Below are 18,671 nucleotides of genomic sequence, written 5' to 3'. Positions count from 1 at the left end.
ATCCCCGATGCTGCTCAGGGCCCGCAGGCACTGTCCTGGGCAGCCCCTCGCTGGGACTGACTGTGCTCGTGGAGCGCAGTGATTCCAGCCGTGATGCCAGCTCAAAGATGCCTTCCCTGCCGGCAGCACCTGGAGGATCTGCTGCCTCCTCCCTCGCCACCCAGCCCCTCCCAGAGGGACCACTCTGCACACTTCTGCAGGCAGGCACACAGTGTCATGTGGGGCATGGTCACGAGAAATTGAGCTGGAGCTGTCTGGATGGAAAGTAAAAATGCATTTTTATCAGAAGAGTAGCTTTTCTCTTTTTTCTCAAAGAGTGTGTCCATTGCTATCCACTTGAGATGCTCTCAAACAAAGCACACGTCTCTTTTCTGTACATGTTCTGGGCACGTGCTACTCCTGCGTGTCCCGTGTGTGGCCGTGACCGAGGTGGACACGGAGTCCTGGCACGGTGCATGTGGTGCTTGGGGAATGGCCGAGGGGGGGGGGGCGGGGGGGCGGGGACCGCTGCCTCAGCCTGCGCCGGTCTGCAGGTCATGATGGCGCTGTCCAACCACCTGAACGCCGTGGAGTCGGAGAAGCAGAAGCTGCGTGCGCAGGTGCGCCGCCTGTGCCAGGAGAACCAGTGGCTGCGGGACGAGCTGGCCAACACGCAGCAGAAGCTGCAGAAGAGCGAGCAGTCCGTGGCCCAGCTGGAGGAGGAGAAGAAGCATCTAGAATTCATGAATCAGCTAAAAAAATACGACGACGACATCTCTCCGTCGGTGAGCGGTGCTGGAGGGGCGCGGTGCTGGTTGTCCCTGGGGTGTGGGAGGGGCTTCAGCACAGGGCCAGGGGCTCCCCTCAGGGAAGCACTGAGCAAGATCGTGGGTTGCGGTCCTGGGACTGAGTCCCTGGGCAAGTCATAGACATTCTCTTTTTAAAAGCTTTAATTTTGTTTTTGAACAAAAAAAATTTAGTTTCTTTTGTTTTTTTTTTGTTTTTTTTTATCTTTGAGAGAGGAAGGGAGAGGGAGAGAGAGAAACATTGACATGAGAGCAAAACATTGATCTGCCACCTCCCACACGCCCCTCACCAGGGATTCAGCCCGCAACCTGGGCATGCACCCTGACCAGGAATTAACCAGCAACCCGTGGGTACACAGGACGACACCTAGCCAACAGCCACACTGGCCAGGGCCTTTTTCTGTTAATTCTCACCCGAGGATATGTTTTCATTGATTCTGGGGCAGGGGGAGAAGGGAGGGGGAGAAAGGGAAACACTGATCTTTTGCCTTACATGTGCGCCCTGGCGGGATTGAACCCACAACCTGGGTATGTGCCTTAACCAGGGATCAAGTCCACAACCCTGATCCTTCGGTGCGAGGGATGAGGCTCCAGCCACTGGACCACCCAGCCAGGGCCAGAGAAGTTCTCTTTGCCGTATTCTTCCCACGTGTGCTTTTAGAGGAAGGGTCAGAAAATGTAAAAATATTGTAACTATCAGGTCCACGGCAGAGAGGCAGCCTGGCCTGTGACGGGTCTGCCCGCTGCAGTCTGGCACCCTGACCCACTGCGTTCTGGCGTCCGTGCCCCTCAGAGTCAGGCTGACCGGCGGATGGTGCTGTGGGCCTGACTTTCTCTGCGGAGCCCGCCCGCCCCGGACACTGGGCTCTCCTGCTGCCTTCTGCTCCCTGAGGCCTGCCTGCTCACCTTGCGGTGTCAGAATGTGCGGTTTTCCAAGAGCTCAGCTTCCCCCTTTTTCTGACTGTGGATGTTGATCCGGTCTTGATTATTTTTCATCCAGTATTGTTTCTGATTCAGGTAACTTAAGACACACACACCTTTTAAATGTTAGATCACAGAAGAGTTGATAAGATGGAAAGAGAGTCCCACCTGCCCTTTACCCAGTTTCCCTCCCGTCACGCCTCACACGCCTGTGGTACGTGTCGCAGTGAGCGCAGCTGCCGTTTCAGCAAAGAAGCAGGCACTTGTCCTGTGGGTGTGAGGCCGCCCTGAGCCTCGGCCGCAGTTCGGGGTAAGCTGAGACAGGCTGGCTGCAGCTCTTGTTCCCCGTCCCAGCCCGTCCTTCCTGCCCAGGCTGTCCTGGGTCTGCCCTGCATTTAAGCGCCCGCTTTTATTTTATTTCATTATTGTTTTTTGAGCTCCCATTTTTCTTTTCTTTTTTTTATAATATATTTTATTGATTTTTTACAGAGAGGAAGAGAGAGGGATAGAGAGATAGAAACATCGATGAGAGAATCATCAATCAGCTGCCTCCTGCACACCCCCCGCTGGGGATGTACCCGCAACCAAGGTACATGCCCTTGACTGGACTCGAACCCAGGACCCTTCAGTCCACAGGCCAACGCTCTATCCACTGAGCCAAACCAGTTTCAGCTGAGCTCCCATTTTTCTTTTCTTTCTTTCTTTTTAAAATATATTTTTATTGATTTTTTTACAGAGGAATGGAGAGAGAGAGAGAGAGAGAGAGAGAGCTAGAAACGTCGATGAGAGAGAAACATTGACCAGCTGCCTCTTGCACACCCCCTACCGGGGATGTGCCCAAAACCAATGTACATGCCCTTGACCGGAATCGAACCCGGGACCTTTCAGTCCGCAGACCGACGCTCTACCACTGAGCCAAACCGGTTTCGGCTGAGCTCCCATTTTTCATTGCCCACTGGTACTGGGCCTGTTCACTACATAACCTGTGACCAATGCGTCCCACACGTGTGTCTTCAGTCTGAACCCTCATCCTAAGCAAACAGACAATACCCTGTGTCAGCTCGGGCTGCCACACAAAATACCACCAGCGGCGTGGCTCAGGCCACAGACACCTCTCCGTCCTGGAGGCTGGAGCCCGAAACTAGGCACCCGCAGGACTAACGCCTGGTGAGGACGCTCTTCCTGGCTTGCAGACGGCCACCTCGCTGGGTCCTCACGGGGTGGGTGGAGGCGAGAGGGAACACACTCTGGTGTTCCTCACACCGAGTCACACTCCGCAGCTGGAGGCGGCCCAGCGCCCCCGGCCTGTGGGGACATCGCCCCAGGTCTGCGGCGTGCAGCCACGGGGGCTTCACGTGGTCACGCGTGTGGTTTTCAAGTAGGACTTATTTCAAGTGAGAGTTTCCCTGCTCTGTTTGATCTTCCTCCGAACCCAGACAGACTGTGGATAATCCTGTTCTTGGTCTTAAGAATGAACCATCTTTTCATAGCTTTTTAAAAACATATTTTTATTGATTTAAGAGAAGAGCGGAGGAGAGAGAGAGAGACATCAATGACGAGAATCGTGGATTGACTGCCTCCTGCACGCCCCACACTAGGGGATCGGCTGCACCCTGGTTCTGTGCCCTGACCAGGAGTCCACCGAGTCCTGCTGGCCGGGCTCAGGTTTTTAATAAAAAGGCTGTAGCACAGGTCTTAGCCCTTTAGTGAGGTCATTCTGGGTTGGCTTCCAGGAGGACAAAGACACCGATTCCACCAAAGAGCCTCTGGACGACCTCTTCCCGAACGACGACGACGACCCCGGCCAAGGAAGTACGTGGGCGTGGGCGCGGGCGCCGCGCGCAGGGTGGGGTGCGCTGCGCACGGGGGGGGGGGGGGGGGGGGGTGGGCGTGGGCGCCGCACGTGGGCGCCGCACGCAGGGTGGGGTGCGCTGCGCACGGGGGGGTGCGGGGGGTGGGCGCGGGCGCCGCACGCAGGGTGGGGTGCGCCGCGCACGGGGGGGGGGGGGGGGGGCGGCGCCGGGCACGGAGCAGGGCACCGCGTGCAGGGTGGGGTGCGCCGCGCATGGGGGGGGGGTGCCGCGCGCGGAGCAGGGCACCGCGCGCAGGGTGGGGTGCGCTGCGCACGGGGGGGGGAGGGGGCGCACGCATGGGGGTCGTCTGCGTGGCTGTGACCGCGCAGCCCCTTGCAGGGGTACGTGCACACGGGAATCGCCGGGTTTCCCCAGAGCCTCAGAGCGTGCTTGTTGGGATGTAGCGGGGGTAGACCAGCCCCTCGGCATGGGCCAGGCACAGGCTCAGCGGGGTCCCGGTTATTGGAGGGAATGCCAGGGAGGGCTGCCTGCCTGGGCTGAGGGCATCTTGTTGCGGGGGGTGTGTGTGTGTTGGGGGTTGTGGCACCCGTAAGAGCGCTGCTGTTACAGCTTGCCTAGGGAGTGCCGGACAGGTTGGGGGGCGGGTTTGGGGGGGGCGGGGCGAGGGGGCATGTGCCGACCTGGCCCAGGCTGAGGGGAGTGTAACCAGGAGCCGGGGACCCGGTGCGCCGCTGACGCGGCCCCTCTCTGCAGTCCAGCAGCAGCACAGCAGTGCCGCGGCGGCCGCGCAGCAGGGCGGCTATGAGATCCCGGCGCGCCTGCGCACCCTGCACAACCTGGTCATCCAGTACGCCTCGCAGGGGCGCTACGAGGTGGCCGTGCCCCTGTGCAAGCAGGCCCTGGAGGACCTGGAGAAGACCTCGGGCCACGACCACCCCGACGTGGCCACCATGCTCAACATCCTGGCCTTGGTGTACAGGCGAGTCCTGCCCTTCCCGCGTGGTTGGCCTCCCTGTTACTGATGTCAGAGGGATAGAAACATCCTCGATGAGAGAATTACTGATTGGCTGCCTCTTGCATGCCCCCTACTGGGAATCGAACCCGAAAACTGGGCATGTGCCCCTGACCTGGAACCGAACCAGAGACCTCTTGGTTCCTGGTTTGAAGCTCAACCACTGAGCCACACAGGCCGGGCTCAACACACAGCTTTGAGACCCACGTGTACGTAAGACTTGGGGTGGTTTCTGTGTGGCCCTCGGGATGACACGGAGCTCCTGTTCTCAGGGGGAGCTCAGCTTCTCTCTGCTCAATGGCCCTGGACAGAGGCTGCTGTCCAGAGCCCGGGCTGCCCTTCTGGCAAACGGAGCCGTGAGGGCCCCGCGCGCAGTGCCGGGGGAGGGCTGGGGGTGAGGCCGGGTCTGCCTGGCAGACAACACCCCGTGCCTCATTGCAGAGACCAGAACAAGTACAAGGATGCCGCCAACCTGCTGAACGACGCCTTGGCCATCCGCGAGAAGACGCTGGGCAAAGACCACCCCGCGGTGAGTGGCTCCTCCCGCTCCTCTGGGCTCTGGTTTCCCTGGTGTCTCCGCCGACTCACGTTCCCTTGAACCCACAGGGCGGTGAGCTGCCTTTCCACTAGATGGCACAGGTAGGCCTCCGCCAGCGCCCGGCGCCGCGGGACTGGCACAGCAAGGCCAGGCACGCACGTTCCCTCCCGAAGGAGCACGCGCTGTAGCTCTTGATCTGGAATCGCATGCTCTTGTGTAAATTCTCCCGAGGAATCGGCGTCCTTCGCTAAAGTCCCCCCATGCACACAGGCCGGGCGCTGTGTCCCGGGCAGATTCGTCACAAATCAGACCCGCTGATGCTGATTGGTGCTGGGCGCCGTGAGTGCCTGTGTGAGCTCTGTCCGGGGAATCGCGCTCTTGCTTTCGATGGACCTCGCTGTCTGTGCCTCAGCTCTGCGTCCTCACCTCGCTCACCCTCTCGCCACCCCCCGTTGCAGGTGGCAGCAACTCTGAACAACCTCGCGGTGCTTTACGGCAAAAGAGGCAAGTACAAGGAGGCGGAGCCGCTGTGCAAGAGAGCCCTGGAGATCCGGGAGAAGGTGGGGCTCGCGTGGCCTTTCATTCCGTGTTTACCTGCTTCCGTTTATTGTGAGCTCGGTGGGGGCCGGGGCTAGGAGGGGCACGCAGGTTTCAGCTGTGAGTTTGGGGCTTTTAGGGGACTTCCGTTTCACCATTTGACAGAGGACCACTGAGGGGGGCAACGAGAGGAACTCGTTCCACAAGTGGGTCACCCTCAGGGACGCAGCTGCCTTGCAGTTCGGTGTGCAGGGGCGGGGCGGGGTCCCTCGCCGCTGAGGGGCCAGGAGTGGCTGCTGAGGGCGGGCTTCTCGGGACTGGACGTTCATTTGACAGCAGGCATGTGCCTGCCCGGAAGAGAATAGCCACCAAATAGGCTTCTGCAGCTTTAAAAGGGAACGTTCTTTCCAGACCAGAGGAGGGACTCGGCTGTCCAGGAGGCCAGTGGCCGTCTCCCGCGGCGGCGGTGCTGATGGTGCTGAAGGGGTGGCGTGTGCTTGCAGCGGCTCCGCGGGCGCGCTCCGAGTTAGAGACGCAGCGCCCGCCGAGCAGGGATGGCTGGACGCTTAGCGGTGTTTCCGGGGAAGGGGAAACCAGCTGCTCGTCCTCAGGCCCTGCTTTTCGGACGGGTTGGGCCGGAGGGCACAGGACGGGATGCGGCATTGCAGGCTTGGTCGGCGCCTCGCCCGCTCCTGCACACGAGCTTGCCCTCTGAGTCACGCACGGAAATGCTGGTGGAGGGCTGGCCGCTGCTTGGTGGGAGTGGGTGACCTAACAGACCAGGAACACAGCCCCTTCCCCAGAGCACAGGCCGCGAGATAGAACCTGGGAACGTAGGGTCCTGTTGGCTGGCTTCTGGGCTAGAGCCAGAGCGAGAGCGGGCTCCTCCAGGGCCGGGGCATTGTGGACGCTGCCCCCAGCCGGGAGGTGTGACTGGAGCTGGCAGGAGCTGCGTGCAGAGGCCCGGCAGGGAGAGGAAGGGGTGTGGGCAGGGATGGGGATGCCGTGTGCCTCCTGGGACGCATAGGTGAGGCACAGATGCAGAGAAGGGATCGAATCGCTTGCTCCGGGGTGAGTCCTCCAGCAGGGCGGCATTGGGAGGAACTGGTGTTCCTGGGCCTGCGCGTCAGTGGCTGAGAGTTGTGATGAAAGATGAGCTGGATACATAAGGGAGCTTAGGTAGTGATACTTGCAAAGAAAGAAAACGGGGTGGTGTGCTTCTGAGCTAACTGGTGGGCCGGGCTGAGGTCTCCTTAAACTGGAGGGAGGGAGTCCCACCCGCGGGTCTGGGATAGGGGCAGGGGTGGAGGGGGGCTGCTGATGGGGGTGGAGACGTGGGGGAAGTGTTGGGGTGATTGCAGGGGACCTGGGTCTGCACGGAGGGCGGGCTGGAGGGCTGGCTGGACGGGAGCCCGGCAGTTCCTGGGAGGTTGGTTGCACAGGAAGGCGTCAGACAGGAGTGGCTGTTTGGGCTGTCCCAGGACTTGGCAGTCATAGTAGCAGTGGCTTTAGAAAAGCCATTTCCTCCTCAAGATGCATGACGTTCCCACCACGCAGGGTCTGTGTTATGAGGATGAAGGAAGCTGAAGCACGTAAAGGAACCAGCCTCTCCCGCCCCCGGAGAGCCCCCACGTTCGGGCTGCGTCACTGTTATCACGGCCCGGGAGCTGCTCGGCAGCGCAGCCTAAGGGAGGCCTCGTGTGGACACGAGGGGAGCGGAGCGTCTGGCTGGTGAGCCGGGCGGAGGTGTGACACCACGTTCTGTCCTCAGGTTCTGGGGAAGGACCACCCGGACGTGGCCAAGCAGCTCAATAACTTGGCCTTGCTGTGCCAGAACCAGGGCAAGTACGAGGAGGTGGAGTACTACTACCAGCGGGCCCTCGAGATCTACCAGACCAAGCTGGGCCCCGACGACCCCAACGTGGCCAAGACCAAGAACAACCTGGTAGGTGGGCGGGCCGCACAGGGGCCGCGGGCCATCCGCGGGGGGATGCTGAGCTCGCCCTCTCTCCAGGCCTCCTGCTACCTGAAGCAAGGGAAGTTCAAGCAGGCAGAGACCCTGTACAAGGAGATCCTCACGCGTGCGCACGAGCGGGAGTTCGGTTCTGTGGACGGTAAGGACGCCCCCGTTTCTGAGCGGGAGCCGCTGCCGGCCGCCTGGCAGTCCTGATGCCAGCCTGCAGTTGGCACACCCACGGCGGCACAGCAGCTTCAAGATGCAGCTGACCTGAGCGTTAGAAACGCCTCTCCAGACGGCGCTCAGAGGAGGGGGCGCCGCTGTGCTCGCGGCACGCGGTTCGTCTCCCAGTGACATGCGGACACGCCGCTCACCGGTATCTCTCAGCTCCGGGGGGCGATGGCCACCTGCCCCAGCTTTGCCCGCTGTCCTCCCAGAGTCCACGCCTGTGTCCGGCACAGCCTGGGTGCACCAACTCTAGAAAACCTCCCTGGAGTCATTCATGCTTTCTAGGATGTTCTCACGGGGCTGGCGTTCTCCACTGGCCAGGCTTGCCGGCTCCCTGACTCCTGGAGCCCAGGCCCGGCTCCACCACACCCTCAGCATCTGGGCGCCTGGGCTGTTCTGGAGCGAGTGCTGTCAGGGTCCCGGGGCTCCGGAAACCACGGGGATGTGAGGCACTTGCTTCCCTTCGCCGGGCGCACATGGGCGTCCGGAGAGGGCGATGCTGCTGGTTGTTAGGCTTGTTTGCTGCGAGGTCGCACAGATTTTAAAGCTCCCGAATGCTGTGTGCCGATTCCGGCGTTGAAAGGTTCATGACAGCCCTCGCTGGTGTGACTCAGTGGACAGAGCAGACTGAAGGGTCCGGGGTTCAACCCCTGTCATTGGGGTGTGGGCTCGATCCCCAGTGTGGGGCGTGCAGGAGGCTGCTGATCAATGATTGTCTCTTCACTGATGTTTCTCCCTCGCTCCCTCCCCCTTCCTCTCTGAAACCAATAAAAACATAAAAAAAAGAAAGTTTCCTGGTGGGAACCCTCACGATGTCGGGTTTGCTGACGCCTCCCAGGCCTGGTGCATTTCCCCCCGCACCTGTCCCCGCGCCGCCGACCGGCCACCTCCGCGCTCCTGGTGTCCCGTCCTCCCGTGGCCCCCGTGGGCATGGCACCCGTCCGCGCGGGACAGTCTCCCCTGAGGAGGTCACGGAGCGACCGGAGCCTTGCAGTTGCAGTGCTGGAGCGTGACGGGTCTCGCGGGCTGCCCGCTCCAGCTGACAGTGCTGTCTCTCCTCAGACGAGAACAAGCCCATCTGGATGCACGCAGAGGAGCGGGAGGAGTGCAAAGTGAGTTCCGTCCGGGGGCTCCGTCCGGGGGCTCCGTCCGGGGGCTCCGCGGGCTCGGGGCTCCGTCCGGGGGGCTCCTGTGGGCTCGGGGCTCCGTCCGGGGGCTCCGTCCGGGGGCTCCGCGGGCTCGGGGCTCCGTCCGGGGGGCTCCTGTGGGCTCGGGGCTCCGTCCGGGGGCTCCGTCCGGGGGGGTCCGTCCGGGGGGCTCCGTCCGGGGGCTCCGTCCGGGGGGCTCCTGTGGGCTCGGGGCTCCGTCCGGGGGCTCCGTCCGGGGGCTCCGTCCGGGGGCTCCTGTGGGCTCGGGGCTCCGTCCGGGGGCTCCGTCCGGGGGCTCCGTCCGGGGGGCTCCTGTGGGCTCGGGGCTCCGTCCGGGGGCTCCGTCCGGGGGCTCCGTCCGGGGGGCTCCGTCCGGGGTCCGCGGGCTTGGGGCTCCAGGCTCGGGGGCTCCGTCCGGGGGCTCCGTCCGGGGGGCTCCGTCCCGGGGGGCTCCGTCCGGGGGCTCCGTCCGGGGGCTCCGTCCGGGGGCTCCGTCCGGGGGGCTCCTGTGGGCTTGGGGCTCCGTCCGGGGGGCTCCATCCGGGGGGCTCCGTCCGGGGGGCTCCGTCCGGGGGCTCCGTCCGGGGGCTCCGTCCGGGGGGCTCCTGTGGGCTCGGGGCTCCGTCCGGGGGGCTCCTGTGGGCTCGGGGCTCCGTCCGGGGGGCTCCGTCCGGGGGGCTCCGTCCGGGGGCTCCGTCCGGGGGGCTCCGTCCGGGGGCTCCGTCCGGGGGCTCCGTCCGGGGGCTCCGTCCGGGGGGCTCCTGTGGGCTCGGGGCTCCGTCCGGGGGGCTCCTGTGGGCTCGGGGCTCCGTCCGGGGGGCTCCGTCCGGGGGGCTCCGTCCGGGGGCTCCGTCCGGGGGGCTCCGTCCGGGGGCTCCGTCCGGGGGCTCCGTCCGGGGTCCGCGGGCTTGGGGCTCCGGGCTCGGGCTGCCGGCTCGCTCACACCTCCTCTCCTCCTCTAGGGGAAGCAGAAGGACGGGCCGTCGTTCGGGGAGTATGGCGGCTGGTACAAGGCCTGCAAGGTGGACAGGTGTGTGTTTCCCTGCACACAAGCTGGCCGGGGCTGCGGGGCTGGGGTGGAGGTGATGGGCATGTACAGAGCCTGCCTTCGGGGTAGAACACGCTGCTGTGCATTCACATTGCGGCGTCCAAGGCTGAGGTCCACGTGTCACAGGGAGCGGGCCGCCTGGGGACACAGGAAGCGGCCGTAGAGCCCAGGCCAGCAGCCCTGCAGGAGCCAGCACATCACCAGCACCTGAGGGATGCCTCAGAGACCCTGAGCCGTAGCCCCCTCCTCGCTGCCCTTGGCCTCCGTGTCCGCTGAGGGCAGTGAGCACCCAGCGGTGCCCGTGCCTCCCTCACCAGGCTGCCTGTCTGCTTCCTCCCAATGGAACCCGCCTGCTTCCTGTCTGCCCGCTAACTCCTCCTCTAAGCGCCGTTCCCAGGCACCAGTTGGGGAGTCTGGCCCCTGGCCTGGGTCCCCGTGGCGCTTGCAGGGAGCTAGAGGGGCCTCCGACTCGGTGCAGCTGCTGTGTTCTGTGTCCCCAAGCCTGTCCTCAGGAAGGGCTTCTGATGGGTGACAGGCTGTCTGCACCAAATGACGGCCCCGGGCGGGCTGCTGGCACAGTGCTGAGCACACCTCCCTGCGGCTCTGTCCTCCATCGCATGTTAGCGGTCATCTGTGTGTGTGCGTGTGTGTGCGTGTGTGTGTGTGAGGGGGGGTGGCTCCCTCTGTCTCCCTCCGCGCCCTCTCACTGCCTGACACGGGCTCGCTGCAGGAAGCGTGGGGGTCCCCAGACAGCCCGCGCAGACTTGGTGGCCGTGGCCGAGGTCTGAGCGGCCGGGCGGCTCTGGGAGGGGAGCTGGAGGTGGGGGAGCTGCTTGTCCCCTTACCGGGAAAAAGGGCCATGGCGCCTGAGACTGCTCTCGCCGAGCACGAGTCCTCGGGCCCCGCGCTGCCGGGCGCGGCCGCTCTGAGGCACTGACAGTCCGCCATGTCTGCCCTGTCCCAGCCCGACCGTCACCACGACCCTCAAGAACCTCGGCGCACTCTACCGGCGTCAGGGCAAGTTCGAGGCTGCGGAGACCCTGGAGGAGGCCGCCATGCGGTCACGCAAGCAGGTCGGTCAGACCCTTCTCTTTCTAGCGCGGCTTCCTGAACCCCGAACTCAGAGGTAGGCAGTCCTCCTCCAGCCTGTTCACAGGCGGTGGTGCTGTGTCAGTGCTGTCCGTCTGGCCAAGGACACAGCAGCAGAGCCTCGGTCTGTGCAGTCTGCAGGGTTAGGGACGGGCGCCCAGAGCGGGGACAGCGTGTGCACACGTGTTGGGGGCCTAGTGTCCAGGCGTGTGAAGACAGAAGGCCATCGGGCAGGGGGTGCGGAGCCCCTGCTGGGCGCCTCAGGGGCGGGGCAGGGCCGGGCCGTGCAGTGAAAGTGCACAGCTGTAGGCGGTTGGGAACGCGGTTTGAAGCCACACGCACACCTTCGCACCGCAGCTGGCTGCGGTAAGAACAGGACGGGAAGACAGTAACTGGCACCGTGCGTGCTGCGGGCCGTGCCCTGTGAGCCAGAGCCAGCTGTGGGTCCGCTCCGGGGAGGGCGCGCTGGCAGCCGCTGACCCACCGAGGCCGTGTCCCACGTGCTCTGTCCACGGACACCTGCTGGGTGGGTGCTGATGCGTTAGCACCCGTTCAGGGCCGCAGCAGCAGCAGCGCAGGCCGAGGGAGGTCCCTGCACAGGCGTTGCTCCATCCGTGAGGCACCTCCAGCCTCGTGCGCTTAGGGGCTCTGTGCGCCGCAGCGCGGGCTGGGCTGGAGCGAGCGCTCCAACGAGGGACAGGATGTGGAGAGCGTGGACTCAGCCGACGGAGCAGGACGCTGTTCCCAGCGCACAGCAGTGGCGCCTGGCGCCCCGCGGGCCGGGCACACTGGGCGCGGGACTGCGAGGCCTGGCGTGTGGGTTTGGGACGGGTGGGTGACGCACAGCACGGCCTCTGGTGCCACTGGACTGTCCCCGTGGTCCAGGCCTAGAAACCCCACAGCTGCAGGTGTCTGCACGAGGGTTCTTGGCAGTAAGAGGAGGAGCGACAGGCGTGTCCTTCCCCGCTGAGAGCAGTGGTGCCCGACAGTTGAGGTGGATAGAGCAGATAGCCAGGCCTTCCTGTCCCAGGACCGTTTCCTGGCTGAGGAGCACGTGGTCGGGCCGGGCCTCCCGAGGGGAGGGCCATCGCCCTGCTAGCACAGGAAGTGCTGCTGCGTGTCAGCGGTCACAGCTGGTGCAAGCACGTGTGCCGGGGCCGAAGGAGCAGGGTGCCTGGTGCTCAGCGCTGCTTACGGAGCGTCCGCTCTGGACGGGCCCTTGTCTTTCCCGCTGGTCTTCGGTGTTGCGCTGGGAACGCAGTGACCCACGTGTCTCCAGCCTGGGCGGCGTGAGCGTTAGACACGCATTCCCATCTCCCACAAAACCTCCAAATAGGAGCACCGGGGTGCTCACAGCCGGGACCCGCCGGCCTGTTGCCGGCACCGCCTGGTCCTGGGCGTGTCCGTCGCCATCGGGTCTTTGTGGCGCCTTCCCAGGGAGCACGCCCAGGCCCTTCCTGCTGGGCACCCGCACCGCTCCCAGCTCGGCTGTGAATGAGGGAGGTGCACGGGCTCAGGGAGGCAGCCCTCAGGCACGTCCCCGGACACGGGTCCCTCCTGTGGGGAGCCTGTGTTCTGGTGACGGTGGTTTGGAAACCCCCTCGGCTGCGTGCTAACAGGCGAACCCTCCCGCTGACTCGCAGGGTCTTGACAATGTTCACAAACAGAGAGTGGCCGAGGTGCTGGGCGACCCCGAGGGCTCGGAGAAGCGCCGGAGCCGGGAGAGCCTGACCGTGGACACGGTCAAGTACGAGAGTGGCCCTGACGGAGGGGAGGAAGTGAGTATGGGCGTAGAGTGGAGCGGGGTAAGTACCGCGCGGCCCGGCGCCCGCAGCCCTCTCCCTAGACGCTTCCCTCAGCTCCGCTGCAGCTCCGCTCCGAGCCCGTCTGCCGGTGCTTTCTCCCCGCGACTGCGCTCCTGTGCTGATTGAGTGTCCTGGTTGTCTAAGGCACAGCCTCCTCCGGTTTCCTTCAGTCTCAGGAAGTGTGCAGGGACTAACCCGCTTGTTAACTCCCTCTTCCCTCGCTAACCCCAGCACCCCGTCTCCCGGCCCGGCCGCCCTCGGCCTGCTTGGGATTCCTCCAACGGCCGGAGGCTGATGCTCCCGGCAGCACCGTCTAGGGAGGGAGCGGGCAGGGCAGGAAGGCTCGGTGGCCGCGCTTTGTATCCACCGTGGTCCTGAGCACCACGGGTTTTCGGGCCCAGAAGCCGGGCCTCCCTCGTGGTGGCTGTGGGGGCTGGTGCAGGGGCGGCAGGGAGCAGTGCAGAGCTGGCAGCTGCGGGCTGCCTGGGGCGGGTGGCTGCAGGGAGGCTTTGCCGCCCAGGTGCGCTTCGGTTTTTGCACCCTCCGCTGTCAGGCGGTGTTTGCCCAGCAGCTGGGCTCTCCTGTCCGAGTTAACCCCGTGTCAGCCTCTGGGTAGCGGTGAGCCTTCGAGATGTTCGTACAGGTTGTTATTGGCTGCAGCAGCTGGGGAACCCCTGGGCCTCGGTCCGCCTTGTTTCCTGTGCCAGGACAGCCAATCAGCATCTGTGATCACTCCCGCCCTGGGGCGCAGCCCCGCTCGCCCGCAGGCCTGCTGTGTCGCCTGGTGCTCTCTGCTGTCCGCACGGTCTGCGGCGGCCCTCAGCTGCCCGGCCCTCGCTGCCCGGCCCTCAGCTGCCCGGCCGCCGCACTGAGCAGGCGCCTCCCGAGACAGTGTTTCTAGGTCTGCCGGTGTGAAGTCGTGTGACAGCTATTGCTGACGTCCTCAAGGCCGAGCCTTGGGGAGGGCTGCCTGCACCGTGCCTGCCCCTGCCGCGTCCCCTCCTCCGCATGCGCTGGCCCTCAGTGCTCACACGGGGCTTGCACACCTTCACGGCGGCTCTGCGGCCCTGGCGCTCTGCGTCTGACAGCCCGTCCGGGCACGTCCAGAGGCCGGCCGGGCCGTGGTGCCCACCGAGGGCTCGCCGCTGGCCACCGAGGCCACCCCTTACACTCGGCCTGTCCCTCCAGGCTGGCTTCCTCGGAGCTCTGTGGTTCCAAGGAGGGAATGCTGAGCTCTCCCCAAACCTGACAAGTTTATTTCTTTATTTTTTAAAGTACATTTTTATTTATTTATTTTTTTACAGAGAGGAAGGGAGAGGGATAGTGAGTTAAAAACATCAATCAGCTGCCTCCCGCACACCCCCTATTGGGGATGGAGCTTGACACCAAGGTACATGCCCTTGACCGGAATCGAACCTGGGACCCTTCAGTCCTCAGCCTGAGGCTCTATCCACTGAGCCACACCAGTTAGCAAGCATGCGGCCTGCTGGCCACGAGTTTGACAGGCAAGAGTGAGGGCAACAGGCTACTTTTAAAGCATCTTCCATTTGAGAGGAGGCGGTGAGGCGGCAGGCACACGCGAGGGTGAGATCAGCTGTGTGGAGCCTCCGAGGTCACATGGGATGCGATGGTGACCTGCAGCCACGCTCCATCCTCCTGCAGGGAGAACGGCGGCTCACGCTGCCTGCTGGCGGCGCTGCTGGGGAGTGCCATCACCGGGAAGAGCCGACAGGAACCGGGGCCCAGGACACGGCAGGGCTGGACTGTCAGTGGCCGCCAGCCCCAGTGGCTCCTGTAGCCGGGCCTGGCCTCTGCTGCTCTCGGCCGTCCCGCGGGCTGTGCCCAGTCCTGTGAGGACGTGCCGGTCCCGTAGGCGGTCGCTTTTAAGAAGATGCCGGTGCTCTCCACGCCCGCAGGGCGGAGGGGTGCTGCCTGCCAGGCAGGCCCAGGAGCCCACAGCGCCCCCATGGCAGCCAGGTCACTTACAGGCAGGGTGCTCTCGCTCCAGAAAGAGCTTAGGACAGGGCAGCTGGGCGGCCAGGGTCCCGCCTGGGGCACTGCGCATCTGGGCCAACAGAGCTGGGCACACGCTGATAGAGATGAGAGCAGGCAGGACTGGCCCCAGCCAGGACCCGTGTGAGGGCTGGGCAGGGGCTTGGCCCCTCAGTGACCTGCTCTCCCCAGCAGCCTGGAGCCATCCTGGTCGGTCTGCTGCTCCCGCCCTCGGCAAGTGCCGGGCCGAGTGGGGGTCCTCCTTGATGGTCCCACTAAGCACGCAGAGGAGGCCCGGCTATGGCTGCAGAGGAGCCTTCGGGGTGAAACCGGACTCCCTTTGCCCGTCTCCCCTTCTCCCCACACGGCTCCCCGCGCGGAGTACCGAGAGCCTCACCCACTACCCTTTCCCAGGCTCCTGGGGAATTGGGCACACTGTCAGCCAGGAGTAGATTAGTCCTGGGGATAGCTCAGTTGGTTAGAACATTGTCTCCATATGCCCAGGTTGTAGGTTCGATTCCCAGCCAGGGCACATACAAAAAGTAACCAAGGAATGCATAAACAAGTGGAGCAACAGATTGATGTTTGTTTTTTTCTCTCTCTGTCTTCCTTCCTCTCTCTAAAATCAACCAATCAATATATTTTGAAAAGAGATTAATATTTATTTTAAAACTAGAGGCCTGGTGTGTGAAATTCGTGCGGGGGGGGGGGGGCGGTAATTCCCTCAGCTCGGCCTGTGCCCTCTCCCAGTCTGGGGGCCTCAGGGGATGTCCAACTGATGGCTTAGGTCTGCTCCTGCTACTGGCTGAGTGGGCTCCCCCGTGGGAGCGCACTGACCACCAGGGGGCAGCTCCTGCACTGAGCACCTGCCCCCTGGTGGCCAGTGTGCATCATAGCAGCCGGTTGTCCTGCCATTCAGTTGATTTGCATGTTAGCCTTTTATTATATAGGATTTGTGTTAGGAAACAAATAGAACGTTCTTAAAAGTTGGAAAGCACTAAGCCACCTGAGACCCTGACAGTCGTCCCTGCTGAGCCGGCCAGTGCGGTGGAGCTCCCCATTAGCGCTCCCCCTGCGGGTGCTGGGCCTGCACAGGGCAGGGACCCGCCAGCCCAGCCCTTTTTTAAAACGTGTCTTCATTGTTGGAAGTATTACAGATGCCCCTTTCTCCCCCCATTGGCCCTCCCCCCCCCTCCTCTCCCCTCCCTTCCCGCCCATTGTCTGCCCATGAGCCGTGTGTGCATATATGTTCATGGGCTCATCTCTTCACACACGTCCGTCTGCATGCTCCTGAAGCCCATTTTGAGTGGTTCTCGGGGTCTGGCGGGGAGCGCATTTGTGGGCAGACCACGGCCCCAGCCCCAGGCACCATGCTGCCCGGCCCAGTGCCAGCCTGCGGCCAGGACGGAGGGGCGGGGAGGGGCAGGCGGGGAGGGCAGAGAGTCCCAGGATGTCTCCCCTTCTCTGGTGCCTAGCACGGAGCTTTGATGTGAACGGGGTTGTGCTCTTTGTGGATTTTGTTACATTTTAACCCCCTTTTCTGAAGAGAAGCAAGAACTCATGTTTTCTTGTCCTCCCGACACTCAGGGGAGTTGGTAACAAGTGTTATTTTTCCGTTTAAAGATGAGAAAAATGAAGCTCGGGCTGGTTAAATGACTTGCTCAGCGTCCCATGGTGAGTCAGAACGGCTGGGGCTTCGGTGCCAGGCGGCCGGTGTCCGCAGGCCGGGATGGCTGTCCCCATGGGAACCGGTTCTAGAATGTGCTTTCCTGGGGCTGTCAGTGCATGTTCAGAAGGTGCCGCAGACCTCGGCTCTGGAGGTCCGGCTCTTAGTGAAGGCCCCCCCATCGGAGAGAGCTCAGGGCAGGGTCTCAGGGCATCAGGGCGGGCAGCCTTCCCTGGCCTCTCGGCGTTGCCCCCGCGGAGTCTCCTTCCTGCCGGTTTGGCGGCGCCTTTTATTTTTATAGCGAGTGCCAGGGAGGCCCCGGCCAGGCTGCAGCAGGGAGTCCGGAGCCCCCGTGCAGCCCGCGACCTATAGGTGCTGTGGCGGCCGAGCGTGCTTCTCGGGCTCACCCGCTCTCTTTTCTGTCTGACAGGCCTAGCCGCCTCCTGTCTCCTGCATGACGGGCGGCCCTCCAGCTCCCGCTGCCGCTGTTAGCGACCTAGGATTCTTGTCCGAGCTCCACCCTGTGACGGGCGTTCCTCTCGGTGCTGCTGTCCTCTGGGTCCTCTCTTATACGCGTAGCTTTGCCGGATATGTACTTAGTAATACAAACTGTACCAATAAAACTCGTTCTGTGTAACACATGAGCTTAAACGTAGAGCTAGCACTGTCCCTGGAAGGAAGTTAGAGGCGTCCGCGGCGACCGCCGTGGCCTCGGCTGTGGTAGGCATGTCTCCAGGTCCTCGCCGGCCCCCGCCCGGCGCCCCGGCTCCCGCTCCAGTAGCATCGCTGTGTAGTCTGTGTGGGAATTGGGCAGTTCTGCTTCTCTCTACTAATCTGTGTTGGTGACTGTGTACCTGTCTTTCTAACTTCTAATAAACTCACTCCAACTGACTGTCTCGTGTCTGTCTGCTCCGTGTGCCCCTCTCGGGCCTGGCGTGGCTCTCGGTGCGGCTGCTGCCCTCCCGCTGCGGGTCCCCCGGGAATACAGCTGTGCCTCGCCCTCCGGCTCTGCATGGCCCCGCACGCCGCGGGCCTGGCAGTGTCCGCGTGGACGGGACACGGCGGGCCTTCCTGCTCCCCGCGCGTGTCCCAGGGCCCAGCCGTCCTGTGGAATGAGCGTTCTGTTGACTTTCCAACACGCTCACACTCAGCGCTGATAAAGCTGTTAAACTGCCAGGCGCAGTGCTGCTGAGCGTCACACGTGACGGCGCTGGGAGGAGGCTGCCTCGGCTGGCGTCCGCCTGCGTGCTCACGGGGGTCGGAGTTGGTGGGGGTCACCGGGACTGGTCACCTTTGGTTTCTGAGCGGCCAACGGCTGCACCCTGTGGGAAGGTCTTTCTGTTGGAGCTTCTTCACGTTCAGAAGTCCTCACGGCCATTAGGTTGGCCTTGGTCACATTTGGAACGGGAGCCTCTGTGTCAAGTCCACTTACACGCATGGCGCGTGGTGACTTCTGTGGGGTGGGGGACGCCCTCCCGTGACAGGCCGTGGCCTCTGGCTCTTGTCACGTGGCTATCCCCGGGCGGGGCGGGGCCGGGGCCGGGGCCGGGGACGGGGTCGGGGTTGGGACGGGGTCGGTGATGGGGACGGGGTTGGGGTCAGGGACTGGGACGGCGTCAGTGACGGGGATGGGGTCGGGGACGGGGACCGGCCTCACCCGTGCTCCCGTCTCTTTCAGGACGGCACCGGCTCCCTGAGGCGCAGCGGCTCCTTCAGCAAGCTGCGCGCCTCCATCAGACGCAGCAGCGAGAAGCTGGTGAGGAAGCTGAAGGGAGGAAGTGCCCGGGACAGTGAGCCGAGGAGCTCCGGGTAACTATCCCCCGCCACCAGGCCTGGCCTTGCCTGTCGGAGGTGCAGGAGCCTGGCCCTCCCAGCGAGGCGCCTCCTGCCCAGAGGCTGTGGCTGTGGCTCCCAGGAGCGTGGCCTTGTCTGCGTAGATAGGCCGCTTTCTAAAGAGCGGCACGACAGTCCGCACAGCGTCTCCTCTGAGAAGTCCTGGCAGAGCCACTGCGGGAGGAAGGTGCTTTCCGCAGACGGACCGCCGCTGCAGGCTTTGGAACGTGAGGCTCGTGTGCCTAAGAGGGTTCGGCCACGGTCCTGGAACCTTTGAGCAGTGACTTCCGTGGCCGCA

At 63.8% G+C, this 18,671-nt stretch overlaps 1 protein-coding gene across 12 annotated transcripts in view; it reads left to right on the top strand.

Annotated features, from left to right (window-relative positions):
• Positions 1-18,671, top strand: part of KLC1 (kinesin light chain 1) — a 35,994-nt gene that overhangs the window by 11,785 nt on the left and 5,538 nt on the right. Inside the window, exons 2-14 of one of the 12 annotated variants that reach the window (XM_036432460.2) lie at positions 534-764; positions 3,440-3,518; positions 4,274-4,499; positions 4,974-5,061; positions 5,529-5,630; positions 7,379-7,552; positions 7,622-7,721; positions 8,855-8,904; positions 9,903-9,970; positions 10,953-11,061; positions 12,745-12,855; positions 16,498-16,548; positions 16,971-17,432. In XM_036432460.2, the coding sequence (XP_036288353.1) occupies positions 534-764; positions 3,440-3,518; positions 4,274-4,499; positions 4,974-5,061; positions 5,529-5,630; positions 7,379-7,552; positions 7,622-7,721; positions 8,855-8,904; positions 9,903-9,970; positions 10,953-11,061; positions 12,745-12,855; positions 16,498-16,530 (1,371 nt within the window). In that variant the 3' untranslated portion in view covers positions 16,531-16,548; positions 16,971-17,432. Of the gene's footprint in view, positions 1-533; positions 765-3,439; positions 3,519-4,273; positions 4,500-4,973; positions 5,062-5,528; positions 5,631-7,378; positions 7,553-7,621; positions 7,722-8,854; positions 8,905-9,902; positions 9,971-10,952; positions 11,062-12,720; positions 12,883-16,497; positions 16,549-16,970; positions 17,433-18,218; positions 18,350-18,671 lie in introns of those variants that run through there. The other 11 variants (XM_036432459.2, XM_036432455.2, XM_036432451.2 and 8 more) reach the window with 11 other exon arrangements.

The sequence above is a fragment of the Pipistrellus kuhlii genome, unplaced genomic scaffold (assembly GCF_014108245.1).
Source record: "Pipistrellus kuhlii isolate mPipKuh1 unplaced genomic scaffold, mPipKuh1.p scaffold_m20_p_110, whole genome shotgun sequence".
NCBI classification, from domain to species: Eukaryota; Metazoa; Chordata; class Mammalia; order Chiroptera; family Vespertilionidae; genus Pipistrellus; species Pipistrellus kuhlii.
Note: the sequence above shows the minus strand (reverse complement) of the source record. Positions and strands in the feature narration are given on the sequence as shown.